The sequence below is a fragment of the Vitis riparia genome, chromosome 16 (genome assembly GCF_004353265.1).
Source record: "Vitis riparia cultivar Riparia Gloire de Montpellier isolate 1030 chromosome 16, EGFV_Vit.rip_1.0, whole genome shotgun sequence".
Taxonomy (NCBI): domain Eukaryota; kingdom Viridiplantae; phylum Streptophyta; class Magnoliopsida; order Vitales; family Vitaceae; genus Vitis; species Vitis riparia.
The window spans coordinates 15,593,195-15,609,972 of NC_048446.1; the positions used below are offsets into that span (position 1 = coordinate 15,593,195).

The following is a 16,778-nucleotide window of genomic DNA, read 5'->3' on the forward strand; positions in this document are numbered from 1 at the left end:
ACGACGAAAATTTTCGATCTAACAGTGAAATAGAACACCTGTTACTAGGATCCAAATATCGAAGCAGGAGAGGTGTGGTTGAGATAAAAGAGAGAGAGAGAGAGAGAGAGAGAGAGAGAGAGAGAGAGAGAGAGAGAATTGACCGCCTTAGATGAAAGGGTGAGAGAGGGAAGGTGGGGAAAAGAGAGAGTGATGTAAGAGGTGCTCATATATTATGTGGGAACTCACACCACATTTCAGTTTTCAATATATCGTGTCTTGTTATTATAAACTCATCAGAAGAAGAATGTTGCAGCATTAAGGACAAGCCCCACGACAATCTCCTCAGTATTCTTTACTCCACAACCCTCCAAATCTCCACATTTAATATAACAACAAAAATAAAACCATTCAGACTTCCCCTCTCCTCTCCTTTCTCAATCTTCTATGGATTCTACCTCCCTCTGCTTCTGAATCATTCAATTCTTCTGGCCCACCCTCGACCCTCTTACCGTCCACCCTCTTCCTTTCCCTTCATTTCCGCCTCCAAATCCTACCCACATACTTCCAAATCACTTCGCACTCATTTTCATTTTCAAAGCAAGCAGCATGGGATGACCCTGTTTCAAAGGCTGTGATTCGCCATCATGGTGGCCACAGGCCATACCCATTTTGTTTCCATTTCATATAATATTTATAGAGGCTACTGTGGGCTTTCCCATATCCATTACTTCTCTCCCACAACGTCATTATCATTTATCAATCTATCTAGCCTTTTGGAGATGCTGCTGCTGATCGATGGTCTGCATATATTGCTTGGCCCATCCTTAAGAAAAATCTTACACTTTTTATTTTTATTTTTTATTTATGTACTTTTCTTTAATAAACTCGATTAAAGATATTTATGTATTGTGTGGGATGAGGGAAATGTTTTGCCACATGCTCAAACATATAGTATATACTTATGCATGCAGACAGAGATTACAATAAAAAACAGGGGTGAGAAGAGAAGAAAAGGGAAGTTTGCTATTAGATGGAGTTGCTTGAAACAGTAGAGATACTGGCCTATTCTCTATTATGGATTTTACATGGAGAGAGGGTAATACTATTGATTCTATATCATCATAGAAAAAACCAAAAATTTAGCTCATTAGTTTTAAGACTCTTTATTCATCACTTGTATCTGCTCTTGCCTTTTTTTTTTTTTTTCTTTTTTTACTTTGCCACATGTCTTCCTCCAAACTGTAGCTAAAAGCTCCCCCACCACGATTGATCTCCTCTGAAAGATGTCGTTTGGTAGGATAAGAAGGACAAGAAGAAGCCCCGAACTGGTTACACCGCTTCAGCTGTTTTCTGTTGAAGCCAGCTAGAGAAAACCTCAAGTGTTTTCATGTCAGCCCTGTAATGCTTCTGGGTGAATTCGAGGAGATTGGACCAAGTGAAATCCGGATATATTCTAGGGCTCTTGGTGTCCACCAGTTCAGTTGGTGGCCTCACCACCTTATCTTTCTCTGGACACAAAAAGAAAGCAAGAGATTTTCTTGGAGTTTGGCTGTTTACCACTGCCCTATGTAAGCAGCTCTTGTACCTTCCATTTGAAAGAGCCTGAAAGATGGCAAAAACCCCACAAAGCACTTATGATCAACCACTAAAAACCAAAAAAGAAAAAGAAAAAATGAAAAAAAATGAAAACCTTTTTTTGAAGCAAAACAGTAACTAAAAGTGGGTCTGTGAAAACGTGATTCAGGTTACCATGAAGGTGTCGCCGATGTTAACAACAAAGGCATCGAAATTTGGGCTAATGGACCACCATTTGTCATCTACAAACACTTGAAGGCCACCCACTTGGTCCTGATGAAGGATGGTTAAAGATGTTGGATCACAATGAGGCCCTGTTCCTAAAGTGAGGTCGGGTTTTAGGCATGGGGGGTAGTAGTTGAGTCTCATTATCGAATCGTTTTCCTCGAAAAATTCCCTGAAATGGGCTCCGCCTATACCCAGGCTCATCCCCAGCAGCTCCATGATCACTAGGGAAAGCGTGCTCATGGCCTCACAGTAGTCCTGGTACACTTGCCTGCCCACAAGACAAAAAAAAAAAAAAAAAAAAGTACATGTTTATTTAAGTCGGTAACAGCAAAGAAAAAAACAGAATGGAAAGGAAAAGGATCACAATGGTCATGTTCTTAGTTCTTAGTACCCGAATTCACTGAAATCTTCACCCATTTTGTTGAGGAAATACTCTTGCACAGCATTGGATGACTTCTTCTCAGCTGAATAGCTGAAAGAAAGGGTCTCTTTCCATGGCAGCTTGGAAGAGAACCTGCCAATGAAGCTGCTGGCATATCCACAGTGCTCACCCAGCTTCCTCTGAGCCCTTTGCTTCTTGGCCAAAGGCAACCCAAAGAAGCTGTCCATGTACTGGTGAGCTTTGTATATGAGTTTATCATTAACCCCATGGTTAACAACAAGGAAGAAGCCATGCTTCTGGCATGCCTCCCTCACAAGCCTAGTTGCTTCCATGGCTGCAGCAGGGTCTCCAGAGAGGAAGCCTCCCAAGTCTATGAGTGGAACAGACAGCTCTGTGGCCTTGTCCCCTGGCTTTTCTGCATCCGGCCATATGAACTGCTTGGGAATGTTGGATTGGTGCCGAAGAACCGAGGCATCAAACACTAGTGGTTCCTGGTTTTTGTGGTCGTCTGTAGGCGGATTAAACATGGATGGTGGGTTACCTTCGACACAAACTATAGACATTGCATTAAGTAGTTTCAAAGGCTAAAGGGGTGAAATTGAGAGTGATTGGCAATGGAGACAGTGTGAGGGAGAGATAGAGAGACAGAGAGACAGAGAGAGGGAGACCAGTGTTGTTAGTTAATGGAGAGGAAGAAGGGAGTGTGAAATAAGTTAGAGAGTTGTGATGAAAGAAAAGCCAAGGCCGTTCATTGGGGAGATGAACGAACAAAAAGTGGAATCTTATAGCTCTCCCTCGCACTCTCAACATCTCTAGTTTGCAAGCAGGGGGCTCCTTAAAACCCATATTCACATGGAGGGTGCTTCTCCATGCCCAAATTAAGGTCTGGTCCCTTGCTCTCTTGTCTTTTCTATGCTTTGCCAGAAAAGCGTTTCCCAATGGCATTTTGGCTTTTCCTGCTTCACCCATCTCCTATACTCACCGCCTTTCACTCACTCACTCACTCACTCAGCCTAACCCTCTTTCCCCATCATCAGTCCAATCTCATCTTCCTTAGTCAGTGTTGATCAGTGTTCAAACATGGAAATTATTAGGCTACTTAGACACAAGTGTTAACCTCCATTTTCTGTACTCTTTTACTAAAAATATATACTCCCTTTCCCAAAACATTTCTATGAGAAACCCAAATGACCAACTTTCCCTTTTCTTTCTCCTTTTCCCTTTCCCCTTTCCCTTTACCCTTTCCCCTTTCCCATCTGTTTTACATGACACGTATCTACTTCAAACAGTACCTCAACCACCACCGTAGACATTTTCAACTTTTATTTTGCCCTCAAAGCGTAAAAGCACTATAACAAAAGTAAGACAGCAGAAAATATACATATTACATTTGGAACAGTGAAATAGCACAAAAAAGTACTTAAAAATTGTGAGCCCAAGTACTTGTGAAGCAGTTGTTTTTGTAGTAGCAATGGCGCACCAGAATGATTGCCAACCCAACTTAAGCAGTACAAGGAAGAGACAGAAGTTTCTGTTGCAATCACTAGGATCTTCAAGAGAAACAAAATGACTGAAACTTAAGAGAGAGAGAGAGAGAGATAATGGGGTGGTCATGACTCATGAAAATTAAAAAAAAAAAAAGAAAAAAAAAGAAGCTGAGTGTATAATGACCTTAGGACTTGAGTTTGAGTTACCCCCAACAATGATCAGCTTCTCTTATGAGTACTTGGTGATATTGGCCTTTACTAGGACTTTAAAAATCCTAATCAATAATCACCTCTTTGATATGGGTTTTGGAAATTGAGTGCAGTGACTAATTTCTTGGGGCTACTGATCTTCCACTATATATAAGGTTGGTGGAGGAGGAGTAGGAGGCCTGTAATATACTTGTATATTGGGGCGCACACGGGATTAAGAGCACTTCGTTTAAGTTTTACCTTAATCTTGAAGTTAAAATTAACTAAAGGATATAGTGAAGACACAGCATTGTCTTCTGCCTTCACCAAGACTTATGAACGAAGCACTCAAATCAGTATCAGCTAGTGGAATGCCATATCATGTGAATCCTATAGCTATCATCTAAGCAAGCTACACTAGCTGCAAATATACCACAAAACAAAAATGAAAACAATAAAAAAAATTGCTTCTTGTTTTGAATGTTTTTTTCTATGTTAGAAATTGGGATATTTATTTTCCTCTGTTTGTTAACTCCATGTGTAAGTTTTTTTTTCCCAAAAAAAGTTTGCCCATACAAGATGTTATATTGCTAATGAGTTAGATACTAAACTTAAAATGTCAATGCTCAAATTTTAAAAGAACATTATTATAAAAATTTATATAATCAATTAAATTAAAATTTTTAGTAAATAAAAGAAACATACATTTACTTGCAAAAAATTTATTAGGATCTTTTCATAATGCTACATTATAAAATGTTCTAAAAATTAAACATTGAAAACCATGTTATGGAACATGTTAATTGAGCAAATAAAAAAGTAGAAATAAAAATTGTAATGATTCATTTCCTCTCAAATAAATATTGTCCTCTCTGAGTTTAATAAGTTCTTATAAATTTAAAACGTATATGCCCAGTTTAAAAAAGTTCGCTACATATATGATGAAAGAAATATCTTCCCTTATTGAAGTGGGATATCACAATTATCACTTATACATATAAAATGTCATTCTTGTATCCCACGAGATTGTGAGAATACGAATACTCAAAACACTCATTCAAAATCCTACACTAAGGTTGATGATTAGTTATGCCACTTGTAGTAACATGTTTTCTATCCTGAAGATTTTTTTCAGCTTGACTCAATGAGCCCTCGTGGTTTTCAAATATGTCTACTTGATTAAAATGAGTTTACTACATATATAGTGTCAGTAATTTCTTTTCTTAAGCGATGTGAGACATCCAATCAACCTCTGTTCCTCCTCCCATATAGGCAATATTATCATCATGTACCTTGAGATTGTGGGATTAGACAAATAGACACCCTTATGAGGTTAAATAAACAGAGCCCCACATTAGAAATAAGAATTGACTTTAATACTATTTGTAAGGACTCACTTGATCTTGTATGGATACTGTTCATTTTGGTTCCAATGAGTTTTCATAGTTTTAAAACAAGCAATATATAAAAATAAAAAATAAAAATAAAAAAAACTCACTATATATATAGTGCTAAAAAGCTTTCTCCCTGTTTTGGGATATGATATTACAATCATCCCTTGTACAAACACAACATCTTCATTGTGTCTCAAAGGATTGCAAGACTACTTAAAACACTCACTCAAAATCTCATTCTCAAGTCAAGGATTGACTATACCATTATAAGGATCCACTCTCTTTCATGCAAATATCGTCCATTCTAGGCTCAATAGGCCCTCATGACCCTCATGACCCTATATCTAATACGAGAAGATATCACAATCACCTCTTTATATAGATACAATATCATTATTGTGTCTCATGTGATATATCATTTTACAACAATCAATTCCTTCATATATAGATATTATTCACTTTGAACCCATGAGTCATTTTGGCTTTAAAACATGTTCAAAAAGTTAAGAGAAACTCATTACATAAATAATGTCAGAAACGTCTTCCTTGAATTGATATGAGATATCATAGTTAGCCTTATGCAAATATATTGTCATCATTCTATTTCATGAGATTAGGGATAACAATGAGACGGGTTTTTTTGGGTACCCATCCCACCGTGCCCCTAATGAGGCAGGCTTAAAATTTAAATAAACAGGTTAGGGTTGGGTTTGGAATTTTTTTTTAAACGTGGGATGGGTTTAGGGCGGGTTCAAGTATTGTCTTGTCCCATCACTCCTCACCCCGATTATATATTGAATTTATTTAATTTAATTTTTATTTTTCTATTTTTAATGTAATACTAATAATAATAATAATAGAATACTTTTCAATAAAATAAGTTATAAAAATTATACTATTTTAATTATTTATAAAATATATTTATTTTAATGTAATTAAAAAAATTAAACTATTTTTTTTTAGAAAAATTTAAACTAATTTTTTTTAGAAAAATTTAAACTAATTTTTTTTAGAAAAATTTAAACTATTTTTTTTTTTTTTTTAAAGTTAAACGGGATAAGGTAGAATGGGGTATGGGAAATTTACAAATTCATCCAACCCTGTTTAATTTTTTTAATGGGATGAGGATAATAATTATTTTGAATAAAAGAAATGAGGTTGAAATGGGGGCAATCCGAACTCGCCTCATTGCCATCCCTACACGGGATTGATGGGGCCATTCAAAGTCTCACACTATGAATAGGGTTTTGATAACATTTTGTAATGAGTTACTTTCTCCTATATAGATATTATCTATTTTAGGCCTAATAAACCCTCATAACTTAAAATGAGTTTAAGAAAAATTACTACATATAGTCAATGTGGGACACAAATGTTATATTTCCTCTTTATTAGAAGTATAAAATACAATTTGATGTAAACCACTCATGTTATCCCACTATGGATTCATACTAGTAATGGAATTTTATCATTGTGATAATCTATATATAGTTTTCAATATATGATTCATTTTTCCAATTAAAGTAGAAAGTCATTTGGCACTTAATCCTCTTTTTAAAGAAATGTTTTTGAAAGAAATGTTTTTCTCAATCAAAATATAGTAAATCCCATTGAGAGATTCATCATTTGGTCTGAATAACAAATATAAAAGTGATATTTAAAACTTCAAAACTCCTAATAAAATCATGTGCTCTTTATAAATTATAAGTAGTGATTGTGATATCCACCCATGGTTGCTCATGGAGATACGTATAAATACATATTCAAAATCTGTAGAATGCTTGGAGATTTCAAGTGGAAGGTGGAAAACTAATCAAGACTCAAGATAAACCATTATTTTATACTAATATGTTTTGACTACTTGCAATTTGATATAAGCAATAAGTCTCGACCACAATGAGTGGTGGAAGAGCTTTATGGAAGACTAGTTTGAGAGCAAGGGATTGATATGATTTTAAAGGGAGAGATAGAAGAAACTAAAATACTTGAATGATTGTGTGGAAGCATTTCAAAAAGTCCAATTTCTTCAATAATCTTCTACTCTTCTCGACTAGTGATCATAATTCAATTTGAGGTGGAGTCAACTATACTAATTACAATGTGAAGTCATAAAACAAGTTGCAAAACTCTTCTTGGGGCATCTACGTAATGGTGGATCCTAACTGTGAATGCAATAAGCTAGTCAACTTCACGTAATGCCCCCTATCTTTATGTATTAGCTACAAGACAAAAAGGCCTTCCATTTTCAAATCCCAAATTATAATCTCTCCTCTCATTTCCTTCTCCATTCTTTCAATATTAAGGACCAAAAGATAAGACATTTGTGGAAATAAATGGTTTTTAGTGGTTACTTGTTAGGATTTTATTTAAAGTCAACTTAATATATACACTTTATTGTTAGTTATTAGCTAATGACTTAAAAACTTTTAGTTAAATCAGTAACTTAAAACATGACATATATCAAAGTCTTGATTGTGAACCTCACCATATTGTACGTTCACATACAAATTAACCCAAAAGAAAGTCACCCATGAAACCCGGTGTTGGGGCTTTAGTCCAAATCGAGAATTAAATTAGTAATTTAATATAATCAAAGACGTTGTGATGTTCTCATAATTATGGTAGAGAACTTTAAAAGTGGCCAAAACAGGCATATTAATGAGGGATAAAGGTGATCCCAGATGTGACAAATTAAGCTAAAAAAAAGGTTTGGTTATAGTTATGACCCCAAAACCGGATTCGCCATCATTTCTAAGGTGATTTAACATAATCAAAGACATTGTAATGTTCTCATAATTAGGGTAGAGAACTTTAAAAGTGGCCAAAACAGGCATATTAAGTAGGGATCAAGATGGTCCCAAATGTGACAAATTAAGCTAATAAAAAAGGTTTGGTCATAATAACGAGCCCAAAACCCAATTCACCATCATTTCTAAGGTCCAAATCAAGAATTAAATTAGTGATTTAACATAATCAAAAGACATTGTAATGTTCTCATAATTATGGTAGAGAACTTTAGAAGTGGCCAAAACAGGCATATTAAGTAGGGGTATAGGTGGTCTCAAATGTGATAAATTAAGCTAAGAAAAAAAGTTTGGTTATAATTATGAGGCCAAAACCCAATTCACCATCATTTCTAAGGACAAAAAACAAGGTGGGTCAGGCGGATGGTCCTCCGGATGAAAGAAAATGGGGAGCAGCAGTTACAAGTGAGGTAGGGAATAGTACAGGGGAGGAGGCAATCAAGGTGTAGTAATAGAGTGAGGTGGGGTTGGTCACAGTGTCATGCAGATTAGAGGGATCTCATTAGTTCTCTCCGAAGCAGATCCCTTAAAACAAGAGAAGAGACCCCAATTTTGGTGGGTTGTAACCCTACAGCTATACTTAGAAAGTGAGTGCCATGTTGGGACAAATAAAGTTCACTTTCTCTCATTATCCACTACCAGTTTCTCTTACTTCTTCCATTATTAGCTGGTGGGTCTGGTGGAAAATCTGGATTTTTATGAGAAAATGGGGTTTGGTTTGGCTTGGATTTTAGACAAAAGAAGGTTGGGTTAGATGGAAGTGGCCTCAAAAAGAGGTCAATTTGCAAAACAAATGCCCCTCAAACATCATGTCTTTGCGTTTATTTTTTCTATAATTGTGAGTGTGTTTTCCATTTCTATTGTGTCGACTAACCCCAAAACCCTCGTTAGGGTTTTAGTAAGAATAATACATGGCACAGCAGGCACGCTGTACTGGGGGATGTACCTAGAAAAGCTCCGGTGGATCATACAAAAGAAGGGACAAAAACATATGTAAGGCAAAAAAATTTGAATCTCGTGTAGAACTAGAAAACACAAAGTATGACTCAACCCATATATGAATGGTTAACTAGCTTCCTTTGAATGGGACAGACTGGGCATTCTCAGCTCCTGTGGACATCGACAGGCCAGGATTCCATTTACTGAACACTCTAAAATCAAACAAGACTGAATTTGATATAGAGGATTGAACAATCATAGACTTTCAAGCTACTCAAGATTAATAAAAAACCTATCATTCCAACCTTATAACTCATGCGAGAAAGCAACTCTAGTTTCTAAATTTGGAAATGTTTAACGATGACCGATTTCCAAAGACAGACAGGTCGTAAAGGACATGGATTAAGGTTGTAAGAGAAACATATTGGCAAATGAATTATCATATGATAATGAAACATTATGCCTTGTCTTGGAGTCTCTAATATTACTTACTCCAGCAAAAGTATGTAGCATGATCCCAATCACTAAGCTGGTATCTGAGATGGTGAAACAAGAATGTGAAAAACATTTGTGTAAAGGGATCCAAAAGTTTCATTTCAGGGCCCGAACACTGCAGTGGAGGTCAATAAAGTAATATGATGAAGACAATGTGGCCAAGATGAACAGCTTTTTCATTCATGTCTTTTAAAGTGAATTTTTTTATTACTTTTTTTGGGTTTAATCTTTTAGCATACAAAAAAGAGAAGAAAAAGGGCCACCCCCTCGAGGAATGGTGATAGGCTACATACAAGCAAAGCCACATGACCAAACACAGGCAACAGAAGAACAAATAGTGAAAGAATGGGGTGAGAAAGTAAAAGCAGGCTAGGCATAGTCTTGCCAAACCTTTTGTGTGTCTTTGTGCACGCATGTGAGAGAGAGATAGAGGGAAAAAAAAAAAAACCTACACTACAATCTAGAACGGTAAAAGGGGCCAGAGATCTCGACAAACATTCTACTAAATGTAGAAACTGCAAAAATCCAATATCGGAAAAGAGGTTGCATATGGGGATGTGGACAAACACTAGAATTTATGGAATTTATGGTGGAAACAATTTCTCCTTTTTTTTTTCCTTTTTTTTGTCTGAAAATAAGGGTGCAACTGATGTGAACAGGTGAATAACTTCTAGGCAAACCCATTTATGATAAGCTTTTTCTTTTGTACAAAGGAAAACACAAATCATCACATGATATCCCGAATCAAATAAGGCAATAAGTTTTTAACATTATCTATATATATATACACGCTTTCCTAGTAATTACTAGCTTTGAAGTGGAAACCTTTGAGTGATCATCATTCTAATTAATGTTCAATCCTGTTGCGGTTAACATGATCAGGTTTTCTGCCTATCCTGTATAAGCTTTAACCTCCAGGCCACTTCTTTAATTTCCTCCATTTATATATTAATCCTCTCTAAAACATGTCACTGTTTTAAATTCCTTTGCCAAGTATTGTAACATGACTTTTTTTGTACCAACAAGCCTGCTTATCATGTTCTACCTTCAAACTTCTTTCTGCCAGTTTTCCTTTAGTTAAGTTATTACATGTCCTAAAAGTCTAAGCTATTTGTCCATCTATATGTATACATGTAATGATAGCATACAGGGAAATGAGTATGGATTGAATATAGTTGTATTTGAATTGATTATAATTATATTTGGATCAAATTCTTATCGATCTATATAACTCATTTGATAAATAAATTCTTTTTTAGTCAATTTATATAATACAAATTTAATCCGAATTGATCTATTTAAATTTAAAATTAGATTTATTTAAACCTTAATTTTGAATAAATGAATCATAAACATTTTGGGTTGAGAAGTCAATCATATAAATTTAAACAAGATTTAATTTAACTAAATTATTAAATGAGTTATATAACACTGTTATTGGTTGATAATTAAATCGTATTTGAGTTTTTGTCTTTAATTCAGTTATTATTTGTGTTGATCTATTAAGTTCATTGACTAAGCTTTTCCATACGAATTGTCACCTCCAAGTACTATTAGCATGATGATATGGGTTGGTTGTCCTTTTCTACGGTTAGAATATTGGGAAGATGGTATATCTAAAGCAGAGTCATCTCGTTGTTCTGCAATATCTAGTCTCTTTTCTTTTTCTGTGCCATCTCTAAATGTGTGTAGACAGTACAATTAACCTGCATAATATGTTGAACCTATTTCATGGATATTGTCACGTATTAAAGATTCTACTTGCCTTCAAAGAGTAGAGTATTGGGTAAAAATGACCCATTTATTAAAAAAAATATAACATGTCATTTTTTTTAATCTTATGTTCAAATTAATCTCTTTGGTACAACGTACACGTCATATCATTAATTTTTTTATTTTTTTTTTATCATTTTAGTTAAAGTCTCAATTGACAATTAAGGTTTCATTTTTTAACTAAATCCGTAGTTGGCAACTGAGACTTCATTTTTGAACTAAAGTCTCAGTTGACAACTGAGACTTCATTTTTTGAATTAAAGCCACAGTTGTCAATTAAGACTTTAGTTAATTTTTTTTTAAATTGAAAATTTAATTAAAAATTATTAAATTAAAATTTATTATTATAATTTTAAAAATATACTTAAATAATAAATTATTTATATTTAAACTTAATAATCTAGTATTAATTCAACAAATATAAATTGATAAATAGAAGATATTGTAAATGAATATTTTATTTATTAATAAATTAATAATCTTAAAATAATAAATTTATATAACATATAAATAATATATAAAATTGTATAATTTATTAATTTAAGATATTTAATTTGTTGTTTTTCAAGATATTAATTTATTTGTATAATTTAATAATTTTTAATTTAAAAAAAATTAACTAAAGTCTCAGTTGGCAACTGTGGCTTTAGTTCAAAAATGAACCCTTAGTTGCCAACTGAGACTTTAGTTAAAAAATGAAGCCTTAATTGTCAATTAAGACTTTAACTAAAATGATGAAAAAAATATTTTTTAATGACATGATGCTTATATGGCACCAAAGAGACTAATTTAAACATAAGTTTCATACCGTGATTAGATATTATATTTTTTTTAATAAATTGATCATTTTGACCCAATACTCCAAAGAGTATGTGCTGAGTGTCATAAGATCATGAAATTCCATAAAATAGCCTTTTAGGCCTTTCACTCCTTTGTCCCCTTAGACCTAGATGACATCATCAACTATCTTTTCTTATTTGACAATTTAAATACGGTGCACTCCTTCTCTCCTCCGGTCATTCTTTGTATTGGTTCATCTATGTACAAGCTAACCTAAGATACAAGATTACTAATTAGGAAAGAGCATTTTAGCATTTGAATAGATGGTTGCTTGCTTTTGAATATATTTTTTACTTATTTCTTTCCAAATTATCCAAAAACTACATGGGGAAGAGACTCTTGAAACCTTCTTACATTGTCTTTCCACAAAAGAGTCCTGTCAACTTAAAAGAGTCTTAGATCGTAAAAAAAGACCCATGCAATGTCGAACAAAGAGAACAAATAGTGCCATTTTAATTTGGTGTAATGAAGGAGAATATAATCTATTGTTTTGACTTTGCTTTGATAAAGAACACAGTTGTTTGCCATCAATGACCCTTTCTTCTTAAGTTGATCTAAGGTCAATACTTTGTCGTGACTAACTTCCTAAGCAAAAAAAAAAAAAAAACTCACCTTTAATGTTATCCATGAATTCCAAATAATGGGCATAGGGAAAGCAATTGGCTACATTGACTTCAAAATGAAATATAAAAAATTATTAGAGAATACATTATTCATAAAATCCATCCATAGCACTTTATACCTCCTCCTGAACCTTCCTTGAAGCCTTGAGAAAAGCACTTTTACATTATCTAGCTCTCAATCATTTAAATGTCTAGTGAAACAAGGATTCCGGTGGCCCCCTCCCATTTCATAAAAGGAATCTCGATTGCCAACTAGGTTTCAACCCTTTTTTATGTTTTTCCAAACTCTAACCCTATTCCTTTCCCTCACTTTGCAAGAACACCAGTCCCCACATGCTCTTCATTCTTTCCTTAAATGAACTTTTTCCATTCCTCCTTCCAAAGAATATCTCTAACACCATTTTCCCATGAGAACCCATTAAACAAGGAAATGATTTTCATTCCTAATACCATCTTTCTCTTCTCTTGACAAATATTCAATCATTTTACTAAATGCATCATTTTTTCTAAAACTCTTTCTCCTCCAAGGAAGTCTCCTTGAATTTTTTCAAACCTTAATCTAACCTTTCTAAGCATGCCAAACAAGAACATAAAATAAACAAGTAAATTGGACAAGGTACAAATACTTCAAATTAGGATGAGCGTTCTCCCTTTCGAAATAGTCTTTTCCACAATGATAATCATCTACAAAATCTTTCTTCCACACTATCCCAAACTAACTTTGCTCTAAATGAAGCTCCAAAAAAAAAAAAAAAAAAACCAATAGTTGAAACCTCTTAAACACTGTATTTCAACTCTAACTCCAAATTCTCCACATTAACCACCCTCCTTATTAGGGCTAATTCACTTTTTCCTAGATTAATTTTCAGCCCCAAGATAGTACCCAACCTAAATATTTCAAATGACTTTGCATGACCTTGCAAAAAACTAGGGAGTCATCAGAAAACAACACATGGGTCACCTCCACTTTCTCGCCCCCTCAAACTCATCCTAAAACCTAATAAAAGCTACCCTCCTTAGCCTTCTCCAAAAGAGTACTAAGCGTCTCCATCACTGAAACAAAAAGATGGGGGAGAGAGAGGTCCCCTTGTCTCAAGCCTCTAAAAGCTTTGAAAAAACCTAAAGGAGTATCATCCACAAAAAACTTGCTATTGTAATGCACTGTGTAATCCATTTAGTCCATTTCTATCCAAATCCCATATTTCCAATAATAACTATAAAAAAAACCTTAGTTGTTGTGGTTGTCACTCTTCTTCATAGAATCAATAGCTATTAAGCTCCGCATCAAGTATTTGCCTTCCCTCTCCAATACATCTGAAACTCAAAAACCACATTTCCCACCACCCCCTTCAACCTATTAGCCACCACCTTAGCAAGAAGCTTATCTTCTTTGGTACTCAACATTCCCAAATTCCTTTGTTTTTTACCTATCCTCTGAGTTTTTCCCAAAGGCATGCTAATATCAACTCTCCTCTTAGTCGCTGAATCTACAAGCTCAATCCCATTTACCAAACTAATGTAGTTTGAATAATCAAAACTTACTCGCTTGAACTGAATTTTCCAAAATAGACCCAGATCTCCTGCCATTTCTAACCTCTGTTTCTCAGTGCATCTAGTGCTGATAGAAGTGTGTCGCATTAGAGGAGCAACCCATTGCTTGGTGGAATTTTTTGGGATTTATGTACATAAAGAATTCATTAAGGATTTTGGACGCCTTGGAGTTTACAGTTCCTATAAAAAAAATTGGAATTTCAGTGGACCCATGAAGATAAAAGAAAAAGAAAATTATCCTCTCCTTTTACGAAATGAAATTGTACAATGATCAAAAAGAAAAAGGGATATCAAACTGGGTCCTTATCTGATGTCCAATACTGTCAACACCACCCACCAATTGACCAATCAAGCTCAAGGTTTTCTTTGGTAATGGTCACCAATTAACTTTGGCTCATGATAATTGAAGAACAAGAGTTGACTTTCCTTACAGGAAACCATCATCAATATCACACACAAAAAACCATTGTGATCTTCATCTAGAAGATTGTATCTTCTAATTTGTAGTGTTTCAAACATGGACTACAAGGAAGTTTTGTTAGATTTTCCATGAGGATGGTGGCATGAAATGCTTGTTTTATTTTCCACATTTGAAAGTGTATGCACCTAAGGAAGTTGACTATAGAAGGCTAGCTGTGACCAATCATACCAAGACAAAATTAGTGCAAATTACTCAGGAGTTTCTATTTGCTTATGATATTTTGAGTACTCTATGAATTGGAAATATTTCTCCAAGTCCTGAATTCAATGGTAAAGGACAGAACAATGGGTGGGGAAGAGGGAGGGCGACATCAAGGTCCATCTATAGAGGCAACTAACATGATGGTGGAGTTGTCACAATGTCATGCAGAAAAAGGTGGGGCAAATTAGTTCCTTCCAAGGGCAAATCCCATGAAAACGATAGACCCAACAAGGAAGGCTCAATACAACTATAGTTAAAAGACCGAGTCTGTCCCCACCCTCTCATTATCCACTCAAAGATTGCTGCTTACTTTTTCCTTGTCTGTACCATTATTTGTTGGTGGGTCTAGTGGGAGATTCAGATCTTATGAGAAATGGGGAGCAGGGACGATCAGAATTGATTTTGGGTTTGGATTCTTGAAGAAAAAAAGGTTCATCTGACGACAATGGTTTCAAAAGTGTGTTTCTCTTAGACGGGGAATGCTATTGTTAACTGGGCACAGAAATCTGCTACACCTATTGTAAAATAAAAGAGAAAGAAAAACCCTTCAAAAATCTTCTCCATTGGGTGCTTGCTTCAACTCCAAGACACTTAAACTCATCTATAGACATTGTATTAAGAATAAATCAGAGAGTTTCCTCCTAAAAAGAATGTGTCAGGGCGTGTGTGCATGCAACAGCTTGTCGCTTACACAGAAAAGGACACTCTCTCAGGGGGCCGACCCCTAGGTATTGTGGAAGGAAATGTACTCCAACAAGCAGTTGGACACTGTTGCAGTAGTGCTAAAAGAAAATGCAGCGGGAGAAGGCATTGGACATTGTCACATCCCAAAAAAGAAAGTGGAGACCAAATATTGAACGGTGACAGATCGTAATTGGAAGTTTTTGTTGGACAAAAATAGTGTCCCAACGTGTTTATCTTGGACGTTGAGTGCGCCTTTGCACCACCCTGTGCATTGATGTCATTTGTGGTTGTTGGGGTGGATGATTAATTGTTGGCTTGCACTTGGGAGGACTCCAAAAGAGGTATTTATAGGACTACTTTTTCCCCATTTCTTCTGTTCCAAGTGAAGATGGTGTCTCTTCTTGTCTTAGTCGTACACTTGGCTCCCACATCGGGTGGTCGGGATCTGCCATTGAATGATTATCAACATGGAGATCTCATCAAACCAAAAGCAGGCCAGTGGGGTGTCAAGTTCAAAGAAATACCACCTAATTTATGTCTTCAGGAGAGGCAACCATGATAAAGTATCTGGGTCCAATACACCAAGGTGACATCTCCTAGGTGGTAGCCATAAGGTACGTTTCATTATCCCATTCGCCAGAGGCTGTGGTAGCAACTCATGTTATAACTTCTAAGAATGCAGGAAATTGATCACAAATCCGGGTTTCCAATGCAATACTATTAAGTGGCAACCAATTGACTTGTAAAGATTTTCAAAGTGAAACATTTATACAAGTTTTGGTGGTGATTCTAAAACATACTTCTAATCTTTTTAACACTTCAAATTTTTATCAAAAAAATTTAGTTTTAAATACTAATAAAGTTATAAACACTTCATAAAATCATTATCAAATAAGTTCTTTGACAACATTTCTACTTGAAGTATTTTTAATACAAGTGTATCTCACTAAAAACGTTTTAAGGAAAATCGTATATCAAAAGGAGAATCACCCATCAAGGGTTTCTTCAAAAAGCACTATAAATGATTTTTCAACTCTTTAAAAATGCTTTTAAGATTTTGTCAAACACTTAATTTTTTTCACCGACGTGCTTATACTAAAAGTGCTTTTTAAAACCACTTTCACCGGGTTGTATTCCCCACTGTCAACAG

The 16,778-nt window shown here is 34.9% G+C and overlaps 1 protein-coding gene across 1 annotated transcript; it reads right to left on the reverse strand.

Annotated features, from left to right (window-relative positions):
* Positions 1 to 919: 919 nt before the first annotated feature.
* Positions 920 to 2,931, reverse strand: LOC117932962 (gibberellin 20 oxidase 1). The gene is made up of 3 exons (XM_034854289.1): positions 2,177 to 2,931; positions 1,732 to 2,053; positions 920 to 1,584 (listed from the first exon to the last, which is right to left on the reverse strand). Exons 1-3 carry the CDS (start codon positions 2,728 to 2,730, stop codon positions 1,312 to 1,314), a joined length of 1,149 nt encoding a protein of 382 aa, XP_034710180.1. The 5' UTR covers positions 2,731 to 2,931; the 3' UTR covers positions 920 to 1,311.
* Between the last annotated feature and the right edge of the window lie 13,847 nt (positions 2,932 to 16,778).